The 27,561-nt window shown below is 45.2% G+C and overlaps 1 protein-coding gene across 2 annotated transcripts; it reads right to left on the bottom strand.

The window, feature by feature from the left end:
- Nucleotides 1-3,776: 3,776 nt before the first annotated feature.
- On the bottom strand, nucleotides 3,777-27,561 carry PARP2 (poly(ADP-ribose) polymerase). Of its 2 annotated transcripts, XM_086786613.1 has the most exons (18): nucleotides 27,311-27,556; nucleotides 26,943-27,246; nucleotides 19,702-19,814; nucleotides 19,393-19,474; nucleotides 19,051-19,304; nucleotides 18,698-18,824; nucleotides 18,540-18,595; nucleotides 18,363-18,436; nucleotides 18,201-18,247; nucleotides 18,028-18,077; nucleotides 17,751-17,810; nucleotides 17,131-17,211; nucleotides 11,111-11,221; nucleotides 10,931-11,006; nucleotides 10,570-10,712; nucleotides 10,401-10,474; nucleotides 4,421-4,526; nucleotides 3,777-4,322 (listed from the first exon to the last, which is right to left on the bottom strand). In XM_086786613.1, the coding sequence occupies exons 1-18, from the start codon at nucleotides 27,392-27,394 to the stop codon at nucleotides 4,230-4,232; spliced, it is 1,935 nt and encodes a 644-aa protein (XP_086642739.1). In that variant the 5' UTR covers nucleotides 27,395-27,556; the 3' UTR covers nucleotides 3,777-4,229. The 2 variants fall into 2 exon arrangements, with proteins under 2 accessions (XP_086642739.1, XP_086642740.1); XM_086786614.1 differs by lacking the exon at nucleotides 26,943-27,246 and having other exon boundaries at nucleotides 27,311-27,561.

Genomic DNA, 27,561 nt, shown 5'->3' on the forward strand with positions numbered 1-27,561 from the left:
TTTTCCGTTCCCCTTCTTTAACCATCACCTCTCTTACCTCCCCCAAGGAAAAAGAAAAGGAGCTAGCTTCTTATTTAAGAGCCTCTACAAAAGAAGATGCTAAAGATAACAATGTCATCAACTAGTTTTGACAACTCTTCTTTTGGTTTTTTAGAGAACTTACTGAGTGAGAGGTACCATCCATATTATAAGAAACTCTAATCACTTCACTTCTTCATTCACAACTTGTTTAAGACACCATGGATTCTAATTGTAAACCAAACACGAATCATTCTATGCAAACAATTTGTTAAAAGATTTGCTCTTGAAGGGTTGCTCTTGAAAGGTTGAATTTCCCATATTTTATTAAACTCTTACAATGGTATTAAACACTATTCTATAAACTTTTAATGACCATTGTCTTGTCTACTAAATTACCCTGTCTCATGGGCATTTATAAAGCACACATATGATCCTTCAAATGGCTTATAAAATTCTCACATGTACCTTCTCTGACCTTACCCTATGTATTACTTATGGCCTCAAAAGTGGTCAACAAAAAAATGTTTCTTTTGCATATAAAACTTACAAAAACCTATGAAACCTTTCATATGACTGCTTGTTAGATGATTGCACGGCAAATATTGCCAATTACTATACGGCCATTCTTCATTAATGAAATCATAAGCTTACAATATATCATATGCATTCTCAAATCCTTAGGATTCATAGGTTTTCATAAAAGAAATGATCAATCACTTGTCCTTATTACTAAATGTAACAAAGAACAACTATCCTTTGATCTTTTCCTTAGCTTTAACCTTCTCCTTTGAGACTCGTGTACTCAAAGTGGGACATCCATTTGGAAACAAACTACTTTGAGATTCCCATGAGCTACATTCGAAATTAGGTTTAAATTTTATATATAAAAAAAGAAACTACTAAAGTTCAATATTGCATCCCTTATCCATCAAGTCACAAGGTATGTATGCCTGCCTTACCTTGGTCTTACCCATTCTTTACTTGTTTCTTTTTTTTTTTTAATGACTTTCTTCTAAGGTTTTATGACCTTAGAAACACTTCATCTTAAGTCTTGTTTGGGAATGATGCTTCTTCTTCTTCTTTTTTTCTCCAAGGCTTTCACCTAATCACCTAATTACGCTCAACTAATACATGGCTCTATTTGTTGCACCATTTTAACACCAAGAGCTAGTGCTCTTTTTATTTAAGCACTTAATTCATCTACTAATCACACAAGTTCTTCATTATGCCTTGAGCAAATTCTTCTTATGTGTGCCTTTCCCCTCAAGAATCTAATGTTTGATGTTTTATGCATTATCAAAGTTCATGTCAATAACATTGGTGAAGTCAATGACATGATGCCATGATCAATAAGAAATAGATCATTTGTGATTTCTTGAAGTACAAATTTACCATTGGTAAGTCACTCTATTTTATTAAGGGCAAGTGAAAAAGTGTTGCTAGGATCTCATGAACCTCCTCAAGATCCTCATATGCGAAGGAAGAGCCATGAGGACTACTTGTGAGTGTTTCCACCCTCCTTTTAGCCTCTGGAGAGCATGTTTATTCATTAGTTTTAACTTTGCTACTAAGTGTGATGCATGCCTCCTTTGCGTTACATACTTTTCAATATCAATCAAGGATTAAGCTCAAGTCTCAAAATGTATATTTTCTTTCTATTGCTCCATATATGGCAAGGTCTCAATGATTTCCTAGTAAATATGTATATACCTGCTTGCCTAGTTGAAATTTTTGTTGTAAAAAGCATGTGTCTTATCTATTCAATGATCTATGTGTTGGTATACATTTCTCAATGTGGCATAAAATAGAGAACCTTTAAATAAACTTAATAGATTACATGTAAATTGACTTCACATATCGTTTTGTAATATTTGTTGGATAGGTTTGCTAGTTTTTAATGCACTCTTCAGAAATGAAATCGCCCCCATTAAATTTTCTTAATAAAGAAGACATCGTCTGTCACCTCTTCAGAATTCTTCACTTCTCATGTATAACTTGTTTGTTTGGGTTCCATGGAAACTTGGCACCCTAAATTCGTTTATGGGTGAATTGCTTGTTTCTTGCCAATTGCTGCTTGCGTAGGTTATAAAGGGTTTCACCATTTCAACGCCCGTGCTTGTTGGGCCACAATTTTTCCTTTGTTGGCAACTGTCGTGCCACGGCTCCAATCTCTGAACACATGCAAGAATCTTTTTATTTATTTAGTAATGTGCTGATCCAACAATGTCCTTTTTTGTTGGAATTCTCCTTTCCATTCTCCAAAATTTTTGAATGTACCCTTTAATCTTCTCTCCTTACCTTATTTTGGGCATCACCGTTTCTTTCTTAATAATCCTCAAGACACTGACAGATACAAGTGTACTTTAGAGGAAGAGTTGCACGCAATCCTAATGCTAATGCAAAGGGCGACAGAATTAGCTACGATGAGCAGCTTATGGTCAAGCAATGTAAACCTTTGTCCATATATTGTTTTCATATATCATTTTCTTCCGAGAGGATTTATTCACTTCATTAAACTTGTAAACTTTATCCCCCCTTAATCTATTCACTCTCCTATTCACTCTCCTATTCGGAAAAAATCATAGCTCCACAGAGACAAGGCCGATCAAAATTCTGTCACCACAGATATTTTTTAAATATACCAAAGAAAATTCCTATGGAGTTAGAATTTTCATACTTGGTGTCACACCCACAAACTCTCTAGCAGCCCCATCGTGAGCAAACATTAAATATCAGAATCCGGCAACCTACGTAGTATTACATGCAAATTCAATCTGGGTCAATGAGATCCCCAAGCAAAAAAAGAACAGAACCGTCAATGTACGCAAAAACCACAGTGAGCAATACTGACAAGCATCGTCGCCCCCTCCCACGGTCTTATCACTCGGCATCTGGCCATCGGGCTGCAAACAAAATTACAAAAACAAAAGGATTATGCATCAAGCTAATATTATCAAAACAGCTTACTAAAAGAACATGTATATACTCATCACATGTATATCTTGATAAGCATATAATCCCCTGCATAATCCACATCGGCCACCAGCACCGACGGCTCATCTTGCCCCACCTTCCAAGACGCCATCAATCGTGTCGCCCGAAAGAACAGCTGTGTCTATCTCATCGGTGCCATTCAGAAAAGCTGTGCTCCTGCCCTCCAACAGTCGTGCGTGCGCAAATACTTGGCCGCCCTCTCCTCTTGCATGTCAGGCTACCGCTACCGCCTATAGCTTATAGCTTGCCGTCGTTTATTAGACCATCCTTGCACGTACTCTCCTAGTCAACCGCCTCCTGTTCCACCTTCCTTGCTGAGATCAGAGCATCGTGCTATGACCTCCAAGAAATCAGCGATGACTCATTAGATGGTCGGCAAAGGGCGAAAAGCGATACGTCATGTACAAGCAATAAGATAAATAAAATCAGCGTTTATTGTGTCTGCACAGGACGGTTTTACAAGTTTTAACGCAGAGACCTACAGATATCTGATGGAGATACCAATGGATTACATCGAGGAGAACGTTTCAACGTAGAGAGAGAGAGGGGGGGTGGCGATAGCGGTTGAGAGGGGGAGAGCGGTTGTTAATGAATTTAAAACGTAAGGTTTTTTGATTCAAATAATTAATGAATTTTATTTATCGCTCATTGTGTGCCCCTATTTGTTGTGAACGCGTGTAAAGTAATCGAGCTTACACCCCTTTCTAAACATATGATGCATGCATGGTAGGGAACTAACCGAATAGGACACAACAAACTAAATAACATCAACCAAAAAAAAGTCATCTTAATGTGCATGTGGATGATCTTTGTGCTCTTGAAATGAGCCCTACACAACTTGTCATAACAGTGCAAAATAAGATGCATGTGTTTTCACATAGGGGTGGGGTCCATGCACAATGAGGGAGTGGAACTCGGCAAGCACACCTTGACAATGACAGACCCCTATCATAATTAAAATTCAAGAGGATAGGAATTGCGAAGGTTAATACTGTTTTGGCCTTTGGCTAATTCCAGGCATATATCAGCAAATAGTTATTTTACGTTGAATTTACTTGCAAATTTTGTAGCCATTCATTATTAGCTGAGCAATTTATCAAAATTATAAAAGCCAAACTTCTTGTCTCGCCTATATATTTTGCCTGCCAAAAAAAGGGAGGGGGCGGGGGGGGAAAACAAATGAATTACGGTACCCAGGCACCTGTCTCTCAAATTCAATACCGGTAATTGAATTTGACTTGCAGCACATAGCGCATTCGAATTTGTGCCACATCATAAACAATGTATTCATTGTATAACAAAGACCCCTGCAAAAGACGACGCCACAGGTCACAAGATGGGAAGAAGAAGAAACAAGACACGAGACGGATGAAATAACAAATGAGAAGGCGGAATTTCCACATACCCTGTTCCCTTGCTTTTCAACAGGTTTTCCCATTGGAACAATCAGACCATCAGGAAGAACCTTGACCTCCTTAGGGTTTGGCCCTGTACCACCCACACCTTTTGTGCTGCAGCAAGTTGCAAGAAGAAATGAATGCTAATTGTTTCTTGCTTTCAAGGCATCCACATTTGAATCCCAGAAATACAGGTCACAATGCTTGTAACAATAACTTCTCCTTGGTAATATGACATAAATTCCAAGAGGGGGGGGTGTAGTATGAATAAACCTTACAAAATCACGGCTGGAAGCTGGAACCAAAAAATAAAATAAAATCACGGCTCGAAGCCGGATCAAAACAAAATCTCATCCCAAAATGTAGGGTGATCTCAACCAATATGGGGCACAAAGCTGCCAAGAGAGTCCTCCTATGAGGGTCGTTGAGAAAAAATCCCTTCATCCCACTCCCTCATGAAAACAGTCCGCTTTGCATGCGCAAATCTGGATGATCCCTGTATACGATCGTGCCCATGTGGCCATAAGAGTGAATAATATCTCCCCATATAGTACAAATGCACTGTGTCATATATCTGAGTGCCCTCAATAGCCTCTGTGCATCTGGTCCTCCAAATCTGCCAAGCTGTGATATTGGCAATGAGCTCCCAAGTAGTATCAATCATCTGCAGAGGTGGTTTATACCGTGTATGAGGAATATATCCTATAGCATGCAACGTTGGGCCACACCTCTGCATATCATTATGGGGGTGTCCAAATCCTTGCCCTCAAAATATTTGTGGACCAAACTCAATGAGCCAAGCAATAGCGCCCCAAGTAACATAAATGGTCTCTCTCCTCAATCTGCACATAAGCTAAGATATAGGTCCCCAAATCCTCTGAGCACCTCTACACCCCCATATACAATGTTGAACTGTCTTAAAAGCTACTTGGCATCTGGGGCCGACGGGGTAGCCCTCCACTGATTAGTGGGAAAGCCACCATGTAAAAAATAACTAAAAGTGGGAGATCTTGCTCCTCATGTATGAGTGCCAAAATCTATGCCAAAATCTCTTTTGAATCAATGGGGTAATGCTATAGCTTTCCACAGGCAATCAATAATCTCAGGCACCCATCTGCTCAATTGTATCACGTAAAGTGTTCAGGGCTTCATGATCCTTCCGGAATCTTCCCAAAACATAAATATAGTCCCGAGAAATCACATCATGTCAAGCTCCATGAGCCATACATGTACACAATTGTCAAGCTCCAAAGGCCATACATGTACTATCATGTCAGGCTCCATGAGCCATACATGTACTATCATGTCAGGCTCCATATGCCATACCAACACACCATGTCAGGCTCCACAAGCCACACATGTATGTCATGTCAGGCACCATATCCCACACATGAACAGTAGAAAATAGAAGCAATGAGAAATTTTGTGACACTCGGGCCCACGTGCCTTGGGAGATTGTTATACGTCCTAGACACGGGGCTGAATATTGTAGATCCGGATATACAATGCAAGGCATTGCTTTGCAAGCTAGCTGCCAGAGCATTGAAGGCACTCAAGGATTAGGGTTAGGGTTTACAGAAGGCAATCAGGCGTGGAAACCAAGAGGGAGGAGTGAACACGACTTCCAGTATGCTTCAATGAATAGAAAATCAAGTACAATAGCCACATGATAGTGACCCTAAAGGATAAGTGTTCACATGTCCGGCCATAAATGTGCCGGGTGGACCAAAACACTTATAAACTGCATATAAGTGAAACTGAACTAAACTGGGGAAAAAAAACCTCCACTAACTGAAGTAAAAAGTGCCCCAGTAACCTACTGATGATCACTAGCACTCCTCTGGGTGCATACACAGCATAAAACCCAACAAACCCCCCTGGAGTGATATGTGATCACTGTACATCATCCACCAAAAGGAAACAAATTCAAAGCATTGCGGAATGCTTCAAATTTCGGACGTGGTAATGCCTTGGTGAAGATGTCTGCCACATTCTGATCTGTAGGACAGTAGATCAGACTGATATCTCCTGCCTGGAGTCTCTCCCGAACAAAATGATAGTGAATCTCAATGTGTTTCGTGCGAGCATGAAACACAGGATTCCTGGCCACAGCAATGGCACTCTGACTATCAGTATAGATAGGTGTAGGCTCCTCCACTGAAATATCCATATCAGTCATAAGACGACGCAGCCAAACACACTCAACAGTAGTGGTGTAGGCTGCTCTGTACTCTGCCTCACAAGACGAAGTGGCCACTGTGGTCTGTTTCTTGCTTAGCCAAGAAATGCATGAAGCGCCAAGGAAGAAACAATTTCCACTAGTGGAATGTCTGGTATCAAAGTCACCAGCCCAATCTGAATCACTGTAAGCATGTAACTGCATGTCACCCCCCTCAGGATAAAGCAGACCAAGAGACGAGGTACCCTGCAAGTAACGGAATACACGCTTCACAGCTTGCCAATGTGACAACCGTGGGCTGTGCATGAATCTGCTCAACTGAGAGACTGCATACTGAATATCTGGCCTTGTATTACACAAGTAAATGAGGCACCCAACAGCCTGAGCATATGTAGTGGCATCAAAGGAAACACTGTCATCTTGTAGTGACAGTTTCATCCCAGGCTCCATAGGAGTACTAATAGGCTTGCAATCCTGAAATTTAAACTTCTCCAGAAGTTTAGTAACATAACGTGATTGCAACAACCCAATGCCTCTGTTATCCTGCACAAACTGTATGCCCAAATAGTAATGTACAAGGCCCAAGTCAGACATGTCAAATGTCTGTTGCAGTATCTCCTTAAAAGCTGCAATTTTGTCATCATTTGATCCCATGAGCAAGAGATCATCCACATAAAGACTGATGACCAGCAGATCTGTCTCTTCTTTCTTCAGATACAAAGTGGCCTCTGATGGACTGTTCACAAATCCCTGAGTGAGTAGAAAAGCATCTATTTTTGCATACCAAGCTCGTGGAGCTTGTTTCAAACCATACAAGGCCTTTTTCAGCCTGCATACTTTCCCTTCATGACCATGTTCTGCAAATCCCATGGGTTGAAACACATAAACTTCCTCCTTGAGGTCCCCATGTAGGAATGCAGTCTTTATGTCCAACTGGTGAACAACCCAACCACGATGTGCAGCCAATGCAATGACACACCTAAGTGTCGACATACGGGATGTAGGAGCAAATGTCTCCTCATAATCAATGCCCTTCTTCTGTGCATAGCCCTTTGCAACTAGACGGGCTTTGTACCTGTCAATGGATCCATCTGCATGTCTTTTCAACTTATAGACCCATTTAGTACCAATGGCTTTCTTGCCTTTGGGCAGATCAACCAAATCCCGTGTTTGATTCTTTTTAATAGAATCAATCTCATCCTGCATGGCTTTGTTCCAATGCACATTATCTCATGCATCCACAAATGAATCAGGCTCATCATCATCCTGTAAACTGGCTGCCATAACCAGATTCAAATCCATGATGTGTGCATGTTCATTGGTCTCCCTACGAGTACGACCAGCAAGAGGACCCTCTAAATGGCTGTCCTGTAATGTCCTCAAATACCATCTAGGTATATGTCTGACCTGTGGTGCCTGTTGTAACTGACAATGCAATGAGTGACAAAGCTTGTGCATCCCTGGCATCCCATGTCTTTTGAGCATTTGTTCTCTGAACAGGCAATGGCTGTCCTGGAGCCTGTACCTGTTGTCCTCGTCCACGAGCACCCCCTTGGGGAGGAGTCTCTGGAGCCAATGGACCTGGACGTGGTTCATCACCACTAACAAAATCCCAAAGACCTTTTGCCACAAGCACATTTTTTAGCATAAAACTCCACAAGGAGTAGTTCGTGCCATCCAATTTGTCTTCCTTAGACAAATATGTGAATACATCACTTTGCTGTTGATTTGCCATTATGCTTTATGCACAATGTTGTACCTGTTTACCAAAAAAAAAACCAATAGCAAAAACCCTGATAACAACTGTACTCCACTGAATACAGTTCACCCAAATCTGCCTGCACTCTCAATCCTCAGAATGTGCAGCTCAATGCACCAATGACTAAGTAGAGCAGCAAATGGCGTACACAATGCCAAAATGCCCCAAAAATGCCCAAATTTGCTGCACCCAAACTGTGCAAAAAATCTGTATATTTTCTTGCTAGAAAATCTACCTGTTGTGCCTGTATATTTTCACAGAGAAAATAAAAATGCCCAATATTCAAAATTTGTAATGCTTACCACAGTGTGGATGACTTGACTGTTATACTGTGCAGGTACAGTTTACTGTACGGAGCAGACTGCAGGTACAGTTGAAGTACGGCGGATGTACTTGTACTGAACAGTGCGAATAGGTACTCTGCAGGTTGGTACAGTACGGGTACAGAAACAGTCGAGTATTGACAGGTACTGGTCAGGTACGGAATACTGTGAGCAGATGTGTACAGAGGACTGTACGGGGCAGGGCGACCACAGTACCGTACTGACAAAGTCGACCAGAGCTGTGCAGGTACAGTCGGCGCTGTCTTGTACAGTTGGCGCAGGCAGGTGACAGTCGGCACTTACAGGCGTATGGCTGCGCAGGTGACAGTCGGCGCTGTCTTGTACAGTTGGCGCAGGCAGGTGACAGTCGGCGCTTACGGTGGCTGGTACACGTACGCTGACAGGTACAGTATGCTGTACGGCGCTGTCAGGTACTGAATGCTGTTCAACGCACAGTTGTAGCTGAAGGCAGCGCAAACAAGGTGTACGGGCAGCAGATACTGAAGTTGGCGCAGACAAGGTGTACGTATACTGTACGGGCAGCAGCAATGCAGTGCTTCAAAGCTCTGATACCAATTGAAGGCACTCAAGGATTAGGGTTAGGGTTTACAGAAGGCAATCAGGCGTGGAAACCAAGAGGGAGGAGTGAACACGACTTCCAGTATGCTTCAATGAATAGAAAATCAAGTACAATAGCCACATGATAGTGACCCTAAAGGATAAGTGTTCACATGTCCGGCCATAAATGTGCCGGGTGGACCAAAACACTTATAAACTGCATATAAGTGAAACTGAACTAAACTGGGGGAAAAAACCTCCACTAACTGAAGTAAAAAGTGCCCCAGTAACCTACTGATGATCACTAGCACTCCTCTGGGTGCATACACAGCATAAAACCCAACAAGCATTCCTTCCAAGCACTGAGCCTTGGAAGGATTTTTTTATCTTTCACATTTCCGGCTGTACATCTCGTGGTGGTGGAGATTAGGAAAGGGAGTCTACATATCGTGGCTGACAACTTAAGTAGAATTAGTTTTATGAACATGATGTGTTTCATGAAGATCCAGTCGTGACTCTTTCATTCCCTCGTAGCCTCTATAAAGATGATCAATATTTTGGAGAAATTTGGCTTTGGGTCCAGGCAAAAGAATTTGATACTCACTTTTAGATGGGAAGGAGAGCCTGCAGATTCCAACTCTGAGAGCTTGCACATCCCTATAGGAAGGAAAAATGTAATGTGTATACCCTATCACTCTTGTTGGTCAAAGTTTGCAATCAAAACTTTGCAAACTTGGCTGATACAAGCTGGACATAATGTGAAACAGCACAGGCCCTGATGAGAGAAGATTAGAGCAACTTTCACAGGCCAAGACTCTAAGCATCTCATATTTTATTTCTCTTGCATACAACTCAGTTCATCAACCTTCGAAGTTCGTCTGGCTGAGCAGAACAAGGCTTCAACCATTATAATTTAAAAGCATTGTTCAGAAATGATGATCAGATTAGTAACTCCTTTGTGCATGCAAAAGCTTGCAGAATATTTGAATGGAAAACTTTTTTTTTAGTTAAAAGAAATAGCATATCAAAATCTAATTCAAGAAGTGATTAAGAAGAAGTAACAGTAACTTTCTAAAACATTTTCTATGCAACAAAAGCAACACCTAAGACAACAAAAGATCAACAAAGTAATGAATTCAAAGCAACAACAGGTCCCAATCCCAAATTACCTCAATTTTCCTGCTGGCAGCCTGTCCGCACAATAGTCAGAATGTTGCAGTTCCCGCATGTCTCCAAGCGCCACCTAGAGTTTTCGAGATCTTAGTAGAAGCCCAGAATCAAAATTGCAGTTTGCTTCAAAAGGTAGCCTTATACTTGCATTTGACCAGTAAAACTGACCTCACACAGCAGAAGAACTCCAATAGGATCCCTAGAGGTAGTATAACAGTAGTTTGCACTTTTGGAAACCATGTCAGCAAAATAGACACCTTTCCCAAACATGTAACCTGTAGCCGGAGCCTCTGGAGGAGCTATTCTTAAACCTGTCCAAGAAAAAAGTTTTACATCCACTGTTCAGGAGTCTTCAATTTGCCAGTTCTCTGATTGTATAAACTTCAATATTAGCATACGAAGGCAGCCCTCCGAGACTTATAATGAGGCAGAATCCATGTTTCCTCTACCCCAGCAACTTGCCAGACGTCACCAAGAAGCACCATATTATGTTAGACATGCAGACATTTTGGAACCAAATTGAACATACCCTGTGATAAGATTCCGGTCCAATTTGTCAATCTTGAACCGTGCCAAAGGAGCATCCTGTTCTTCACATTAGCAAACTGGGAAGAAATTGAATCGATCCAAAGTAGACAGTCAGCTATGATAATGTACATTTGAAAGTGCATCTCTTAAGACATTAAAATGATAGCTATTGAGACCTTACCTTTTTGAAATGTTCTTCCTCAGCTTCTCTCCTTGCCTTAAACACTTGCAAAATTTCAAGTCCATACTGAGCATGTGTCTTTGCATGTGTATTGTTGAGATATTGCTTTATCTGCAAAGGAATCTGTAAGCCATCGAAATTTCAAGCAGCAATTCTTATGCTAACGTAAATCAGTAAATGTGTCTGTCAAATGGCAAACCCCAATATAGGTCTTTTACTGCTGCTTGGAGTATATATAACAGAACTGTGTTTAGTAATTGTCATTCTGAGTAGCCAAGAGTGGCATTTTAGCACCTCGATGGCCGGCTGCAAGCACAAAGAATTGTAAAGTGGCAGGAATACAAGCGAGGCCAAGAATATCAGAAGTAATAGAAGGACGTTTCGGTTTCTGCCTCCTGTATATCTGCCAGATGTATAGGCTCTTGAGGGGAGAATCTCTCTCTCTGACCAAAGGTTTTGCTAATTGATATTGTTTACTAAATGGTCAAAATTTCAACTTTCTTATCTGTATCTTCTATCACAAGGGTGGCAGGCAACAGACGCAGAGCTTGGACTACAAGGGCAATTCCTTTTCTGTCTAATTAGATAAAAATCGTTTTGTTGTGTAATGATGTGTAGCAGTAGTGATGTGGACTGGACTCTTTACAGTAGTGACCAGCCCGCAACCTGCCCATAAAAAGTTGTAGAGCACATATATGATGGAGCACTATGACGAAAGCACTGGCAAATTCAGGAAAAACTTTCCATTCTTCACTATTTCATATGTTGGGGATCATTAAATGCTTATTTTCACTGTTTCATATGTTAGGTATTGTTGAATGCCTCTTTTCCTTTTCAAGTCTTGACAGGATTGCTTGTGAGTTCATGAAATTCATGACAGCACAAATTAGATCGTGTTTCGTAGGAAGCTGTTGACGCTCTAATCGGTGAGGTGGAGATGCTGAATGTCTGCTGATAAGAGAGACGATTGGCGATGAGGTACCTGATATAACTTCTCAACTGTGCGCGAGCTCCTGAACCACCCCTTCGCGTCGCCTGCCCCCCCTCCCCCTTCGTGTTGCCTGCGCCCACCCCCCCGCCCCTCTGTCGCGCTGCTGCGCCCTTCCCTCTGGTCGCCGCCCTCCCTTCTCCTCCCTCCCCTGTTCCCTGCGCAACCCCCCCCCCCCCCCCCACCCCACAAAGCCCCGCCCGCCCCCCTTTTTTTTCCCTTTTCAAATCCCCCCCCATTTCTTTTCCAACTCGCCTTTTTCTCCACCTCTCCTTTCACCCCTCCCATGCTTCTGGGGTTTTTTGCTCTTAGGCCTATTCTAGTCTTCGCCCTCAGGAGGAGCCACTCCATCATCCCCAGCCGAGGCCGTCGTTGCTTGCATTTCCTTCTCCGAAGCGGATTTTTTCGCCCCCCATTTCAACCCCCCACCCCCCTTCCTCCTCTTTTCTTTCCAACTCGCCTTTTTCTCCGCCTCTCTCCTTTCACCCCTCTCGTGCAAGTTGGTGCTTCAGGCTTCTGGGGTTTTTTGCTCTATTAGGCAAGTTTCGGCCTATTCTGGTCTTCGCCCTCAGGAGGACTCCATGGCAGCAGCCGCTCCCTCATCCCCAGCCGAGGCCGCTGTTGCTTGCATTTCCTTCTCCGAAGCGGATTTTCAAGTTCTCGCCACGACATTTGCCTCTCTTGAGGCCTCCACCTTGGTCTTCAAAATTGTTGGTAGCCGCCCTGCGCACGGACAGCTCAGGGATCTCTTTAAGGCAAGCCTCATTGGCGAACCTGCGAAAGATCACCAATATTCCACTCTGGGGCACGGATACTCGCCACAGCAGCATCAGACCAGGTCATGTAGGTGAGTCCCCTTGCATTGCATACGGCACAGGCCTTCTTTGCACGGTGGTAGCACGGCTTCGATCCAACGTCTAACCCACTGCCTGGCATTTTGGGCTTCCCAGTGACAGTTTCTTTTCCAAGCCTTAGGAAGGAGTACCTTCCTTTTCTCCCGGTGATTGGTGGTGCCATCGGGAGAGTGATGGAGTCCCCCCCACCCCCCCTGTTGCCTCGGCCCTCGCGTGGGCAGCTGGGATTCCATCCCTCCGTATTTGTGGGGCCTCGCCGGAGTGTGTAGTACCGCATTGTATATCTCTTCCTAGCCTCTGGAGCAACCCCATACAACAACGCGTGGAGTATTTAGGCCTCCTAGGCCAATGTTTCATTTGCAAGCAGATGGACCATCTAGCCAGAGCTTGCCCTCGGCGGCAAGCCAGGAGACCACCTCCAATGGCTCCTCCTCCCATTTCTTGTGTTGATCCTCATCAGGGGGCAAGGAGAGAGGCAGGCCCTCAAGCTACAGAGCCCCAAGCCCCCAACTCCGGATGACCCATCTACCGGCAAGTGGCGGACGACTGGCCCGCACCCGGGCCACCAAACAACCACTCGAGCCGAGCGCCGCCGCCGGTTGTGCCAGGCTGGCAGATTTTAGGAGGGTGCGGGTCTGTCAGAGAACCGTTATGACCATTTAATTAGGATTTTTCCGTTGGTGACGTGCCCTCGCCAGTCTCAGAGCGGGCCCCACCAGAATGGCAACCGATCCCTCGTCGAGATTCTCCCCTCGACCCCCCGTGTTCTAAGAGGCTGACCGACCTCTCCGACCCCCCGATGAGCCCACCCCCACAGCCATCCTCTCTCCCAACAGCACCCCTCCACCCCTCTGCCCTCCCTCATCCCACCAGTCGGCCTCTCCAAGCCCCTAGTGAGCCCACCCCCGCAGCTGTCCTCTCCGATGGATCTCTCCACCCCTCTGTCGTCTCTCATCCCACCGACTCGCCTCTCCGAGCCCCCGGTGAGCCCACCGCCGCAGCCGTCCTCTCCGATGGATCTCTCCCAACAGCACCCTCTGACCCCCCGACTGACCTCTCCGACCCCCCCATGAGCCCACCCCCACAGCCATCTTCTCTCCCAACAGCACCCCTCCCCCGCCCCTCCACCCCTTTGCCCTCCCTCATCCCACCTGTCGGCCTCTCCAAGCCCCCGGTGAGCCCACCCCCGCAGCTGTCCTCTCCGATGGATCTCTCCCAACAACACCCCTCCCCCGCTCCTCCACCCCTCTGTCGTCTCTCATCCCACCGACTGGCCTCTCCGAGCCCCCGGTGAGCCCACCCCCACAGCCGTCCTCTCCGATGGATCTCTCCCAACACCACCCCTCCCCAGCTCCTCCACCCCTCCGCCCTCCCTCACTACCTCCCTCACCTCCTCCCCCCCTTCCTCTCCCTACTTCGACACCGACTTTACCCGTCGTAGTTTCCTCCGCCCCGGTGAGCCCACCCCATGAAAGTCCTATAGGCAAGTAAGGTAAGTGACTGACGGAGTAGTCCTTGCAAACCATAACGGAGGAGAGGTTAGCTTGCCTACACCCAACAGACGCTAGGAGCGTGCGAGGTGCACTCTATGACAATAGCTTGCGCATGACTTCTCATGCGCTAGGCATTCTCATGGAGGAGTTCGAGTGTGCCTTAGAAAAAGAGTGGCACATGAGAACAACTCATGAGTACACAATAGTGTACACATTAAAGATCAAGTTGCGGTTCTTCATCGACGGACAACAAAGAATCATAAAAGGTATAAGTACTCGTTGATAATTTGTATAAAATATATCTTAATAAAGAAGATCTATTATCTACTTGGTGTACACATCTCATCTCTATGACGGATTGTCTTTAGTGGTTGTTGTTGGTTATCGTAAGTAATTGAACATTGCTATGGATAACAACAATGTGTGGTGGTACTTTTAAATGTAAAAGGAATCGTACTCTATGTCGTGACAACTCACTTGTGGACTATTCTTATGAGTATTCGAAAGAAGCTTTTATATTGGAGCTCGGCGAGGCTCTCCCTAGCAAGCAGAGTGATGGCCAAGTACTTCTAGCCACCATGTGGTACATCACTTCGTGCTGGGCCTTTTCTCAAGCATGCATTGGCCAAGTACAACAATTGATCCAGAACTTCTTATGGGCTGGAAGTGATGGGAGGCCAGCCAGGGCCAAGGTGGCATGGCGAGTGATCATTCAGCCACGTAGCAGAGGGAGGCTTGGCCTCATCCATCCCCCTATTCAGAGCCTTGCCCTACTAGGCAAGCTGATTGTCAGAGGGGTAGTGAGCCCTAGAAGGATTTCTTATTGGCCCAGATTTCAGCCCGCACTTCGGGCCCATGGCCGCAGAATACCCGATGGATCTTCACAGAGATGCGAGCCCATGGTTTTAGCCCAACTTTTGAGGACAGATTTGCAATCAGTTTACTTCGGGCTTGGGATCATCTCAAGCCAACCCTCAGACAGATTTGCAACCAATGGCCACATGTTAGGGACCCGACTGCATGTATCTTGGGGAGCCTTGAGCACGGGGGACCGTCCAGGTCTCTTGGAGATTGGATTGCACACACGCAGTTACCCCTGGAGGAGCAGGAGCGAGACCTAACAGGGATCCAAGGTCGACATCGTCATTGACTCAGCTCAGCTATCCCTCAAGGGTGGCTGATGCCTATTCCAGACCCGACCCCCCTAGTGTGGTTAGGAGTGTTTACCAGATACGATATCCTCGTGGCGGTCCACGGAGCAGATGAGGACAATGGTCTGCTCACTTTTTCTATTGGATCCCAGGGTCGACTAAAGATATCAGAGCTTCCCTCGGAGGATTTCAGAGACTGCACCTTGCAGAGGGTGAGGGTGATCGATTTTTGGGTACGCGAATGGAACATAGATCCATCACCAGCCAAGGTGGCCAAGGAGAGACTATGGTGGCTATAGATTTGGGAGTCTCGCGCGGCTGCAGTGGGACCCAGGAGAGTGGACTTGGCATGATCCTGCGGATCGAGAGGAGACTATGGACGCCCCCTTCTTTGCATATACAACATGGCTAGGTTGCAGGATCCAGATGCCTGAAATAGATGGCACACCAACAACAACAGCACATTGGCAGTTACAGGGCCTATCACAACGTTTCCTTTCAGATTTCTAGAAGAGGCTTTGGGACAATTTTCGGCTTAGAAAGATCACACTCTTTCTTTGGTTAATGACACACAGGAGTTTGGCAGTCGATACTTGGCTCGCAGTTGGATGTCGGTCAGTGGCTTGTCCGCGGTGCGGCCACCATCAAGAGTCTCGATTGCCCAAAGGCTCAATAGATTTGGCAGCGGATTCTCCGCATCTTCGCTATGGACGGGGCATCAACCTGGATCATCACTTGGGGCAGTGTCGCTTGGGCCACAGAGGCTGGAGCGATCGGGGCTTATGAGGAGGATGGGGGAGAGCTAGCCAGCCCTTCAGGTCTCTCACCATTGTATTGCAACAGTACCAGTCACAGCCCCTCCTACAGGTGACTGGGAGCCAGGCTCATACCAGAGATGGGAGATTCGCAGTAGCATCACAGCCTGGCACATTTGGCGTGCTATCGAGGGTACCCACACTCCGCCAGTTGAGACCATCAGGAGAATATGGCTTGATATTATTCACCCCCTCCGCAGTTAGTGGGGGAAGCTAAAAGGAGGTTCTAACCGCATGCGGAAGCGGCGGGAAGCCTTCTTGAGACTTTGAAGACTTTGCCCTTTTCTCTCACAAATAAAGGCGGTGACCCCATTTGGCATTACAGACCACCTGTATGGTTGTCCCCCCTCCCCCTGTATGAGATAGCCTTCTCCTCATAGAGCGGCCAGCTGGAGGAGAAGCATCTCTTCCCCTTATGATCACTTGTTTCCCACCCTTATATGAGGCGAGTTTGTATCTAGCCGGTTGTGGTTGTACTTAGCCCTTTGTGGCTGTTTTTTCTTTAACTAATTGAAGGATCTTTTTCCCCCCCCCCCAAAAAAAAAAAAGAGAGACAATTGGCAGAGGTTTATATGTACAACCTCCCTCACATCATCGTGGCAGTACCACTGACTTTCATGAAAGGATCTACTTCGTTGCCAATTATCAAAACCAGCCTTTTGAACATCACATTAAATAAAGTACACAACCCATGTAATTGCATGAATATAAAAAGTTACCCAGTCGAATTCTTCGCAATCGTATTCAAGTGGCTCGAGATGGCAATTGAGCTGTCGATAACGACTGTAAACTGGATCATCCTGCAGATAAAAATACAGCTAAAATCATAATCTTTATTATTTTGTTTAGCAAACAAATGAAGGATGTATAGCTGGGCTTTTGTAATTCCATTGCAAAAGGGCAAGAAACCTTGCATGTTTATTTTATGCAAAGATTGGTGAATTTGTGATTTTCTGGATACAGCTACCTTCTGGTATTAGAATGAATTCTTTGTTGGCAGCACAGAGATCAGAGCCTAACAACAGTGAAGTTTTCTCAGATGACGAAAGTTGTGGTTTTTTCTCTACACTTATGTGCAACAGTTGGTTGTGAAATGTACATTTAAAATGAATTTGTGTTTCTATACTCTCCATTTGAAGGGCACTCATCAGTATTTAAGTACGTAAAACCAATATGTTTCTCCTGGTTGATCTCAGCCCAAAATTTTGGTGGCCAACAACTTCTAAACAAAAATCTATGACTTCCTACTGGATCTGTTCAGATGAAGGTGAGCTGCTAGTTGACTTTCTTGCATTCAATACATCTTGCTTCTACTACAGTAGTGAACATAAGGCCAAACCTCTTCATCTCCATCTTGAAGTAGTTTTGTGGCGAGCTGAATTTCACCAAGTGCCTCCACCTGCAATATGAGACAAATATAAAAATTTGTTAAAATGCAGTGTTTCGAAATAAGATGTTGCTAAGGGTGCAAAACTCCCAAGTTAGGCTTAAAATATAAAGCAGCAACGGTACATGGCAGGTCATCTTGCCTACATTTGGCTGTCCATGTGTCACATTTACATGTGAACTTGTAAACCGTATGAACTTGAACAAATTTATCATAACAGACCGCATACCATTTCCAACTTCCTTTTCAGCTTTGCGTGAGTGTCAATAACAAAACTTCCTGCCTCAACGCAAAAGAAAAAATCTTTCAGAATAGAGACAAAAGTTTATGTAACTTCACAGCTTGCAATCCATGCCGCTCTGTAGTCCCACTACTTTCTCTTAAGCTTGATTTGACTCTTACTCATTTTTTGGAATCCAAAGTCATGTGGTATTACTGTGTAGAAATCACTGCCAAAAAAAGAGCACGAGCATCATGAACCTTCGGCCCAAAAATAATATCAAAGAAGATACGAGTCTCTTTGCCAAAAATTATCTTTGATGGATTCATGACTAAGCACCTCACCTGCTCAACTGTTCTAGTGATCCTCGTGCTGAACCTTCCAATACAGCAGCAATCTTTTTTAAGGATTCATAACCCTACTCCATGCCAAACACAAAGTCAGGCAAGAAACTATTCACTTTGCAAAACCTTTTAAGCATCAGAATTTCATGAGAAAAGATGACGACCAAAGAGGCATACTTTGAGTATGGTGGCTTTGCTCAGTTTACCAAGTGGCATCTTATTCGCATCATAACCTGTAGGAATAATATGCAAACAAAACATTTATCTCATGATTGAAAAAATAATAATCAATCCAAACAATAGTCATTTAAGAGAAGTAAGAAAGCAGGAATCACCTATTTCCATCATTTGCTGTTTCATCATGTCAATATTACATATACAAGTAATAAATTCGGCCACTCTCCTCTCAAGCTTGCTTTCTTGTGGAGTCTTGAAGATAGACTTTGACTTCGTGTCAATTTTCTGCAAATTGCTAACAGGAAAATTACAACTGGTAACATCAAGTAATCACAGTAGATGGGCTCCAATCACTCCTAAAATGTGTATCCAAAAGCACCTACTTTGGCAATAAAGATGCGGAAAAAAGAAAAATAGTAAACAAGCCAAGTAAAGATACTGCCAGCAGAATTCTTTGTTATTAAGGAAGGAGAAAACTGGAAAGGGGATAACAAGACACAGAAATTCTCACATTGGCCTTAGACTCTGATGCTTCAGCAACATCATCACTATAGTCCCTCTCGAGCCAGGTATACTTTTTTTGTACTGGTTTAAAATTCAGCCGTTCTTCCCACTCATTTTTGGTTTTGTCAAAAAACTTGGCTTCAAATTCACTTATGGCATCATTCTTTGCAGAATAAGGACCAAAAAGTTTGTCCTGGCCCCGGACTCCAACTCTTCCCCAGCGAGTGTACACATAATATTGACCAGCTCCAGAATCAGATTCTGGAGGCATAGTTTGAAAAAATATCACCATGATAACCATTAGGTATTCCACAGAATTATGCAGTTAACTTTCTGCTCAAGAACATACCCAAGGCTTGAATTACGTAAAATTTATTATTGTTATCGCCAACGTTGGTTTGGTTCAGCATAGCATCATAAATGCCTTTGTCCTGTACGAAACAGCAAGAAAACTGTCAAACAAAATGGCATGGTGTGTACTAGGTCTGGCCACATATGCACAACAGGAAATGCTTGTTAAGTAAATATGTTTCAGACTTCAACGTTGTCAAAGACCCAAAAATGGCAAGTGAAACACACTAGACAACCCTAAATGGGAAATTGTTTGCACAGAAATTTGAACCAAAAAATACACAATAATCAGAAAACAAACACTTACTGTCTCTAGCACATGAAATCGAGATTTCACCGTATCTGGTAGATAATTGTCCAAAACAGCTCTCCCTTTTTTGGTTAATACCACAATCTTCTCCTCTTTGCCTTGCTCCTTTCCTATAATTTCAATAAAGAAGTCAAAAGAAGATTTCCAACCTTAGCGTCCAGGAAACCCAGTTTAACCTTAGCAGGCTGCCCAAAATCTTCTTGTTTATTCTTTTATATAACAAAAAACGAAAATTAAAACTCAACCTGGAATTATAAGGTTCTTTAGCACAGCAACCATAATCCTGTAGACTGTTTTTAAGGTTCTTTAGCACAGCAACCATAATCCTGTAGACTGTTTTTAAACGATACAGCCTATTCTTCACATAATGGATGTACTAAAGGCAACTACTCCAAAAAGTTTCTGATTCAACCAATTATGATTTCTCTTTAACTCTTAACCAGCCCTTCTCATGTTCTAATGGGCTTTGCTCCAGCTCGACACTTGACAGCAGTCATCTGAAACTTTTGTTACCAGGCCTAATCCTCTCATCAAAACCGTTCATCCCATTTGGTGGCCTCTAGGCCTAACCACTCCTAAACAAACTCCCTAACAGTTTAGAGTTTATAATCGTTCTTGACGGCTATGAATACACAAAGTGAAACCATAACCACAGGAATGGATCAAGGAGTACATGGTGTCACGACCCTGTGTTTTTCTCTGGACAGTATGCAGGTGTTCACGGGGACATGGTGGACAATGTGAATGGCATCGGTTTGGGAGTTAAAAAGGACTCAAGGTTTTAACAAGGTTATTTTTATTTAACCCATGTGGAAAAGGGGTTTAAAACCTGTAAAAATAAAACAATACCCTTTATGGAGGGATCGTGGCCCATATGCTATTCTGGGGGGCCCATGCTCTTTTTGGAGGCGCCGGCCGCATCTACACGTGGGTGTGCTTTTTCTTGGGAGGGCTGGCACGCTGCAGCTACACGCTTCTCTCTTGGTGAAAAGCAAGGCGGGCAGGGCTGAAGCTTCAAGTGTGTGCTTTTTCACTTTGTCTAAGGGCAATCGTGTGACTACACGTGGGCTGAACTCAGAAGCAGGACTGTGCAGCACTCTCTCTCTCTCTCCCTCTTTGCAATAAGCCGGCGACTGGTGTGGGCTGCAGAAAAACGCAGGATTGCAGGGGCAGGAAGCGCAAGGCTGGATGGTGCTCTCCACTCTCGCTGTTCGCCCCCGCTCGACGCCCCCCTCTCTCCCTTTGTTCGCTTCCGCCGGCCCGCCTCTCTTACCGCCTGGGCTGGCCCGTCCCTCCGCCTCCGTCTCCCCACCCAGCCTTCCTCAGGCCCCCAAGGCAGCAACATAACTCTCTCTTTGCTGAATCTCTTCTCTCTTTCTCTTTCCCCTACATGGCTTGACCCCCCCCTCCCCCTGCTCCTGTTGTTTCACGCTGGTGTCATGGATTAATTTCCAGTCCATTGGCTGTGGGAAGTTTTGCAAAAAGTCATGGCCAAGACCGGAGTTAAAGAGGAGCTCGTGAAGGTGGAGGACAAGCTCGGCACAATTATCAAAGAAAACAAGAAGATGGTCGACTCTTCCGTTACCGCAATCATAAACCGCCTCTCCAAACTCAAGAAGAAATTTGACAAAATCCAAGAGCTTGAAGAGAGAACATCCAAGCAAGAGGCTGAGATTTCAGCCTTAAAGGAGGAACTAGTGGAGGCCAACTTTCATGCTAAAAGTCAAGCGGCTGAAATCTCAGCCCTCAAAAAGGAGTTGGAAGCCACTTCAAAAGGCAAGCTTGAGGATGGAAAATTTCAGCCCTCCTTTATTGAAGAGCTGAATACCATCAAGGAACAAATGAGGATCATTCGAGAGGAGGAGGAGGAGCAACGTAAAGAGAAGACATCTTCATGGGTGGAGGTGATCACAAAGACACAAAAGAAGATGGACGAGGCGGAGAAATGGATCGAGGTCACCAAGAAAGGGAAAGGTAAAGAATCGCCACCCATCCCCACTCCCACCATCATCAACATGACCCTTGAAGAGGAGCAAAGGAGCAAGACCCGGGCCTTACATGTACGAGTGTCCGATCTAAAAGACCGTGATGATGAGGAAGGGGAAACCAAGGAGCTCTTCTCTATGATGGGCATGGAGAGTGGGAAAGAAGAGAGAAGGTAGTGGCGAATCTTCTAAGGAGAGAGCACTTATCATTCGTTTCCCCTCCATGGAAGCGAAGAAGGACTTCTTGAAGAGACGTCCTACACTCGAGAAGACGGGAATATTTCTTGGAGATGACCTCACACTCTCGCAACTTGCCCACATGAAAGAAGTTATGCCCGAGATAAGGGCAGCCCGAGAGAAACGGAAAGTGGCCTTCTATAGAGATGGTAAGAGTGGTGATTATGGAGAGGCGCTCTTCATGACGGCGCAAGACCTATGGGACTACACTCAAAGTTGCTACTTGGAATTGTAATGGATCTCTACGCCTTGATGTAGGGGCTTTTGAGGATAGTTTCACTGGGAGGGACATGGGGCTCAGGAGGAGTGGCAGTATTGTTTAGAGAGGAGCTACAGCCACTGATACATATAGTCCGCAGAGATGAGCAAGCTAGGTACATGTGGGTTAGACTGAGGGCAGAGATAGGTAGATATCTCTACATTGCTATATGCTATTTTGCTCCTAGTACATCAGTGTATGCATCACCTAGCGGGCAGTCTCCCTTTTCTATTTTGGATGATGACATTTGGGAGTTCTCCAGGGATGGTGACATCATTCTCCTGGGGGACTTCAATGCCAGGACCGCCCATAACCAGACAGTATTTTATGATACCTCAGAGGAGATGTTGAGGGAGCTTGATGTTTAGGGATATGGGCCTATCTAGACTCTCACAGGATGAGGAACATACAGTGTATGGACGGTATTTGATAGACATGGGGACTGCACATGGATTGGCCATCCTGAATGGCCTACAGAGATTCTCGACATCGGGCGGTTTCACTAGCTTTCCACATCGGCATAATGCTAGTACAGTGGACTATGTTATGGCTTAGCCCAATCTCATTCCCTCTTTTCAGGATTTTATGGTAGGCACTAGGCCGGTTGGAATAGCAGTGGATCATGCTAGCTTGTCCTTCACTCTCACATTTCAATTCAGCACCGCTCCATTGGGATAGGTCTCCACACACACTCATTATACCTTTACGAGGGAGACTGACACCGTGTACACGGATGAGTACCGAGGAGCCGGGACGGCCATTAGATGAGCTCACTCGGATATTGATAGAGACGCTTCATGCTTCAACATCAGAGGCATATCCCCATAGTCAGCCTACACGGAGACAATATGGGAACATGCCCCAGAACAGTTGGTATGATGAGGAGTGCAGAGAGATGAGGATCAGATTACAGAGAGAGGTGCTCATGGGTGTTACCACTCACAGACAGTCACGGATTACCTTCCGGCACCTAGTGCGACGGAAGAAGAGGGCTTATCTTGCTCAGTTAGAGAGGGATTTGTATCAGTTATTTATGAGTCAGGACTCAAGCGAGGCATGGAGACTATTCCATGAGCATTCACCATCACCAACCATTACCTCCACAGAGATTTGGGGTGAGTATGCAGCATTAGGGGTACACAGCACCAGGACAGCCGCCCCTGCTAGACCCATCGGAGCCATTCCCAGAGACATGTGCTTTCTTTACTGCTGAGATGGTAAGGAAAGCTATTGACATGATGAGGACTAGGAGAGCATATGATCATGATGGTTTGGTAGCAGAACACTTTATTTATGCCAGAGATATGCTTGCAGAGCTTATTGCTATGATGTTTAACCGAGCCATGTGTGAGGGTTTTCCTGAGGCTTGGAATATGTCCACGATTGTGCCTATCTTCAAGTCAGGGGATCCCATGCTTCTTGGGAATTATCGTACCATCATGATTGGTCACACATTGGCTAGATTATATGCATCTATTCTTGAGCGGGAGTTGAGTGGATGGGCAGAGAGAGAGAGGGCATACGTGCATCAGGGCAGGCAGGGTTCAGGAGAGGTTTATCCACTCTTGACCATATCTTGACACTCAGAGCTATTATTGAGGAGGGCAGATTATATGGCAAGAGGATTTATTGTTGCTTTGTGGATTTCCGCAAAGCTTTTGACACAGTACCAAGAGCCAAACTGATGCACAGAATACAGGAGATGGGAGTGCCCACAAAGCTAATTTGGGAAATCATGGCTTTATACAGGACAGTTGTGGGGCAGGTACGCACTACTCAGGGTATATCTGAGATGGTTCACTCCACTATTGAAGTGAAACAGGGCTACCCCCTTTCTCCGATGTACGTGGATGAGGTTTCGGACTATGTAGAGCGAGAGGGTGACAGAGGAGCACAGCTAGCAGGGACATGGATTCCCCTGTTATTGTATGCTGATGATATTGTGCTGATCTCAGATTCTCCAAAGGGGATGCAGCGTCATTTGGATGCATTGCACACGTTTACACAGGACAGTGGATTGTCTGTTAACCTTGGTAAAACCAAGGTGATGGTGTATAACACCACAGCACAGTGGGTTAGGAGGTCAGTACCCACCTTTACATATGGTCAGGAGACAGTGGAGTATATAGATGCATATACTTACCTTGGTGTGGTTTTTAGTGGCCCACTATTTTCCTTGAGAGTAACAGAGACCAAATTGACCAGAGCTTATGCAGCATTGGGGAGACTAGAGAGGATGTGTTCGCAGGTTCAATTTCAAGAACCTCGAACAAAGCTCTGGCTCTTTGACACTTTGGTCACTTCAGCCATGCTGTATGGAGTGGAGATATGGGGACCCTCAGTGGATCACCACAGCCGAGCTGGTAGCACTGATGGATGGAGATGTATGGAGAGGCCCTTGGTTTCTATGATTTCCCGGATGATTAGGGCCAAGGCCTCCGTGTACCACATGATATTATCCGTGCAGAGATGGCTGCCCCCCCATTGGTAGTAAAGGCACTCACTCGATCAGTCTCCTTTATACATAGCACTTGGGCTCTCCCTAGAGACGGATATGCTCGCTTAGCCCTGGAGTCTTCACGACAGTTGGCATCACAGGGAGACGGATCATGTTGGTATGCACAGATGACAACTTGGTTCCAACTGCATGGCTTTAGTATGGACAGGCTACCTCCATTTCAGTACTCCCTGGATGCACCCTCCCTCTCTCTCACACGAGCACAGATTACCAGACTTATCAGGCAGGACTTGACTCAGCTGGACACTAGGAGGACATGGATACAGCCGACACATGAGCTTGGTACGAAGATGGCTTTCTATAGAGATCATCTTCTCCAGCTCACGGAGGATGGGTTTGTGATTAGACCCAGCTACATGGATACTCATCTTTCTCATGGGGTAGGGTGTGCTATTGGTCCGATGCGCACATCCTCACACTAGCTAGAGATTGAGACTGGCAGATTCAGAGGAGTACCAGCTAAGGCCAAGATTTGTCAACTGTGCTAGATGGAGCCAGAGACAGAGTTACATTACATATGTCACTGTCCAGTATATTATGAGATACGAAGCCGTTTTCACTACTTGTTCAGAGAGGGTTTCGGACCACTTTCTAGAGTCGTGAAATACCAAGATCAGAATTGCCTCGGATTATACTTGCTGGAGGTGCGTAGACATAGAGAGGGTCTCTCGAGAGGGAAGGGATCAGAGAGGGAGAGACACCTACAGAGGCAAATTACAGACTTCTTTCGACCAGAGATTAAGCAGTCAGGCCAGCAGGCATTGCAGCTAGCCCCAGAGTATAGCCGCACCAGAGGTACACTGATTGATCGGGCTATAGAGCTGGGGCGGTCTAGGCGCCCCAAGATGAGATGCCCATCTCGACACCGCCGGAGACTACAACAGAGGATCATGACCATACTAGCACGGCATGGGAGACGTCCAGTCAGAGTACTCACCATAGAGGACATTGAGGATATCCGCCATTGACCGATGAGAGACATCTTTGGATAGTGATGTGCATGATGCTTACCTTTGTTGCTGGAGTTTTCCTCCCAGATGTTATCCATTAGGAGCTCCTAGTACCTTACTTTTCCTCATAGTTGTTTCAGTTTCAGTTAGTTGTTTAGTTGTTTTTAGCTTTTCTTACACAGACATTGTATCAGATCCACCAATTGTTGTAACCTTTTTGGTCTCATAGGTCATTTTGGCCTTCTAAAGACGTTAATATATCATTTTATTTCATTTCATTTCTCTCGTGGTCGGCGGCTGCAGGGGGTGTAGTACAACAGGAGATGGGACTGAACAGGGCACACGTGCTTTCTCCCTCTTTGCAACAGGCCGGTGGGCTGGTCAGCAGGGCTGAACTGCGTTTTCTCTCTCCTTTGGAAGGGGGGACAGGCAGACTGCAGGCCAGCGCACAGAGTTGAACATGCTCCTCTCTCTCTCTCTCTTGGACTCTACGGTTGGGTGGTGGGTCGCTAGCCACAATCTATCACAATCATGCGATGCGTACAATATCGGGTCTATGAAACCTCGTTAGGGTTTGGGCGTAGTCTATGGAGACCTTACACCACCCCTCTGAAGCAATCCTACCACACCCTATGTCTTAGTTTATTCTGAAAATTGGCCCTCCCACCCTATGCTCCCAGCTTTGGTATTCCTTACCTATGGTTTCTGGCCATCCAAAGACAAGAAGCGTAGGAAATTCTTTTTATAATGCTGCAACTATTACACAGTTCAATGATTCAAACACCGTCTGCAGGACCTCCTACTCAGCATTTAGACAAACATTTGTGTACTGCCTGGTAACAGCAAGTGTAAAACCTGTCACTGTTCTATGGAAGTGCAAGGGCGATGTCACACAGGGGATGTTTTTCATTGACATTGGGGGTGGAGACATGAACACCTCTTTTTTTTTCACACAATTCATCTTCGGTGATAAGCAGGATTGCAGCGACTGGCCAGCACTGGCTCTGGTCATTGGTCCACTGGCTGGCAGGATAGTTAGCATTGTGCAAGTGGCACCTGCGGTACATCCAGGTGGCTCATGTATGTCAAGTCTCCGAATCCCATATCGCACATGAAATTTAGGCCACGGAAGAAGGTCGACGTATTAACCTTGATGTTGACTACGGCCAGTATGGGCAGAGGCATCCATGGTTAATTTCTAGCTAAGTCAAAATGTTGTTCTACTTTGTAATCAAATTTGAAATCAAAAATTTTCTCAGAGTGCCATGAAAGAAGGCCTTGGTCTGCACCGTCACATTCTTTGCCGTCGTCCTCCTTGAGCTTCTCAGCTGATCTTGCGGAGTTGAGGACCTCCAAGAGTCTACTGTGGAGCGTCTTCTTGGTTCCGACTGTAGAAAGCCCCCGCTTGGCAAGGGCAGAGCGCAATTCAGCCACAGTTAATCCATCAATAGCCTCTTCAACCGCTAACTCCTCGGGGGTGGGACCGCTTTTGGCTCTTTTCCCGCTGTTGACCGGGCCGTCATCTGCGGCAGAGCTATCCGCCTCTCGCTTCTTCGCCGCCTTGGCCTCCTCGTGTGCACCGAGGCGTGCAACCTGCATCCCACGTGTGTCGTCAAACCAGACTTTTCAAGGTTGTTTTATAGAAGATCATCCATACCAGGACAGGTTTTGTTCCAGTAGTGTCGAGTCCCCGTTCTGCTAGAGCGTCTCGAAGCTGCTGCACTTTGAGATTGCTAGACATGTCTTCTACAATTCAACGAAAGGATGGCATCATAATACAGACAATCGCAAGTTACAAATTGACTAATGGAGGCCACAGCAAGGAAGATTCTCGCGTTGAAAGACGAGAGAACACAACGCGAGAGTGCTTTCTTTTTAACAGGGCTTCCCGCTTACGCGCCCCGATAT

The sequence above is a fragment of the Cibotium barometz genome, chromosome 49, assembly GCF_041138505.1.
Source record: "Cibotium barometz isolate CiBa-2024 chromosome 49, ASM4113850v1, whole genome shotgun sequence".
In the NCBI taxonomy this organism is placed as follows: Eukaryota; Viridiplantae; Streptophyta; class Polypodiopsida; order Cyatheales; family Cibotiaceae; genus Cibotium; species Cibotium barometz.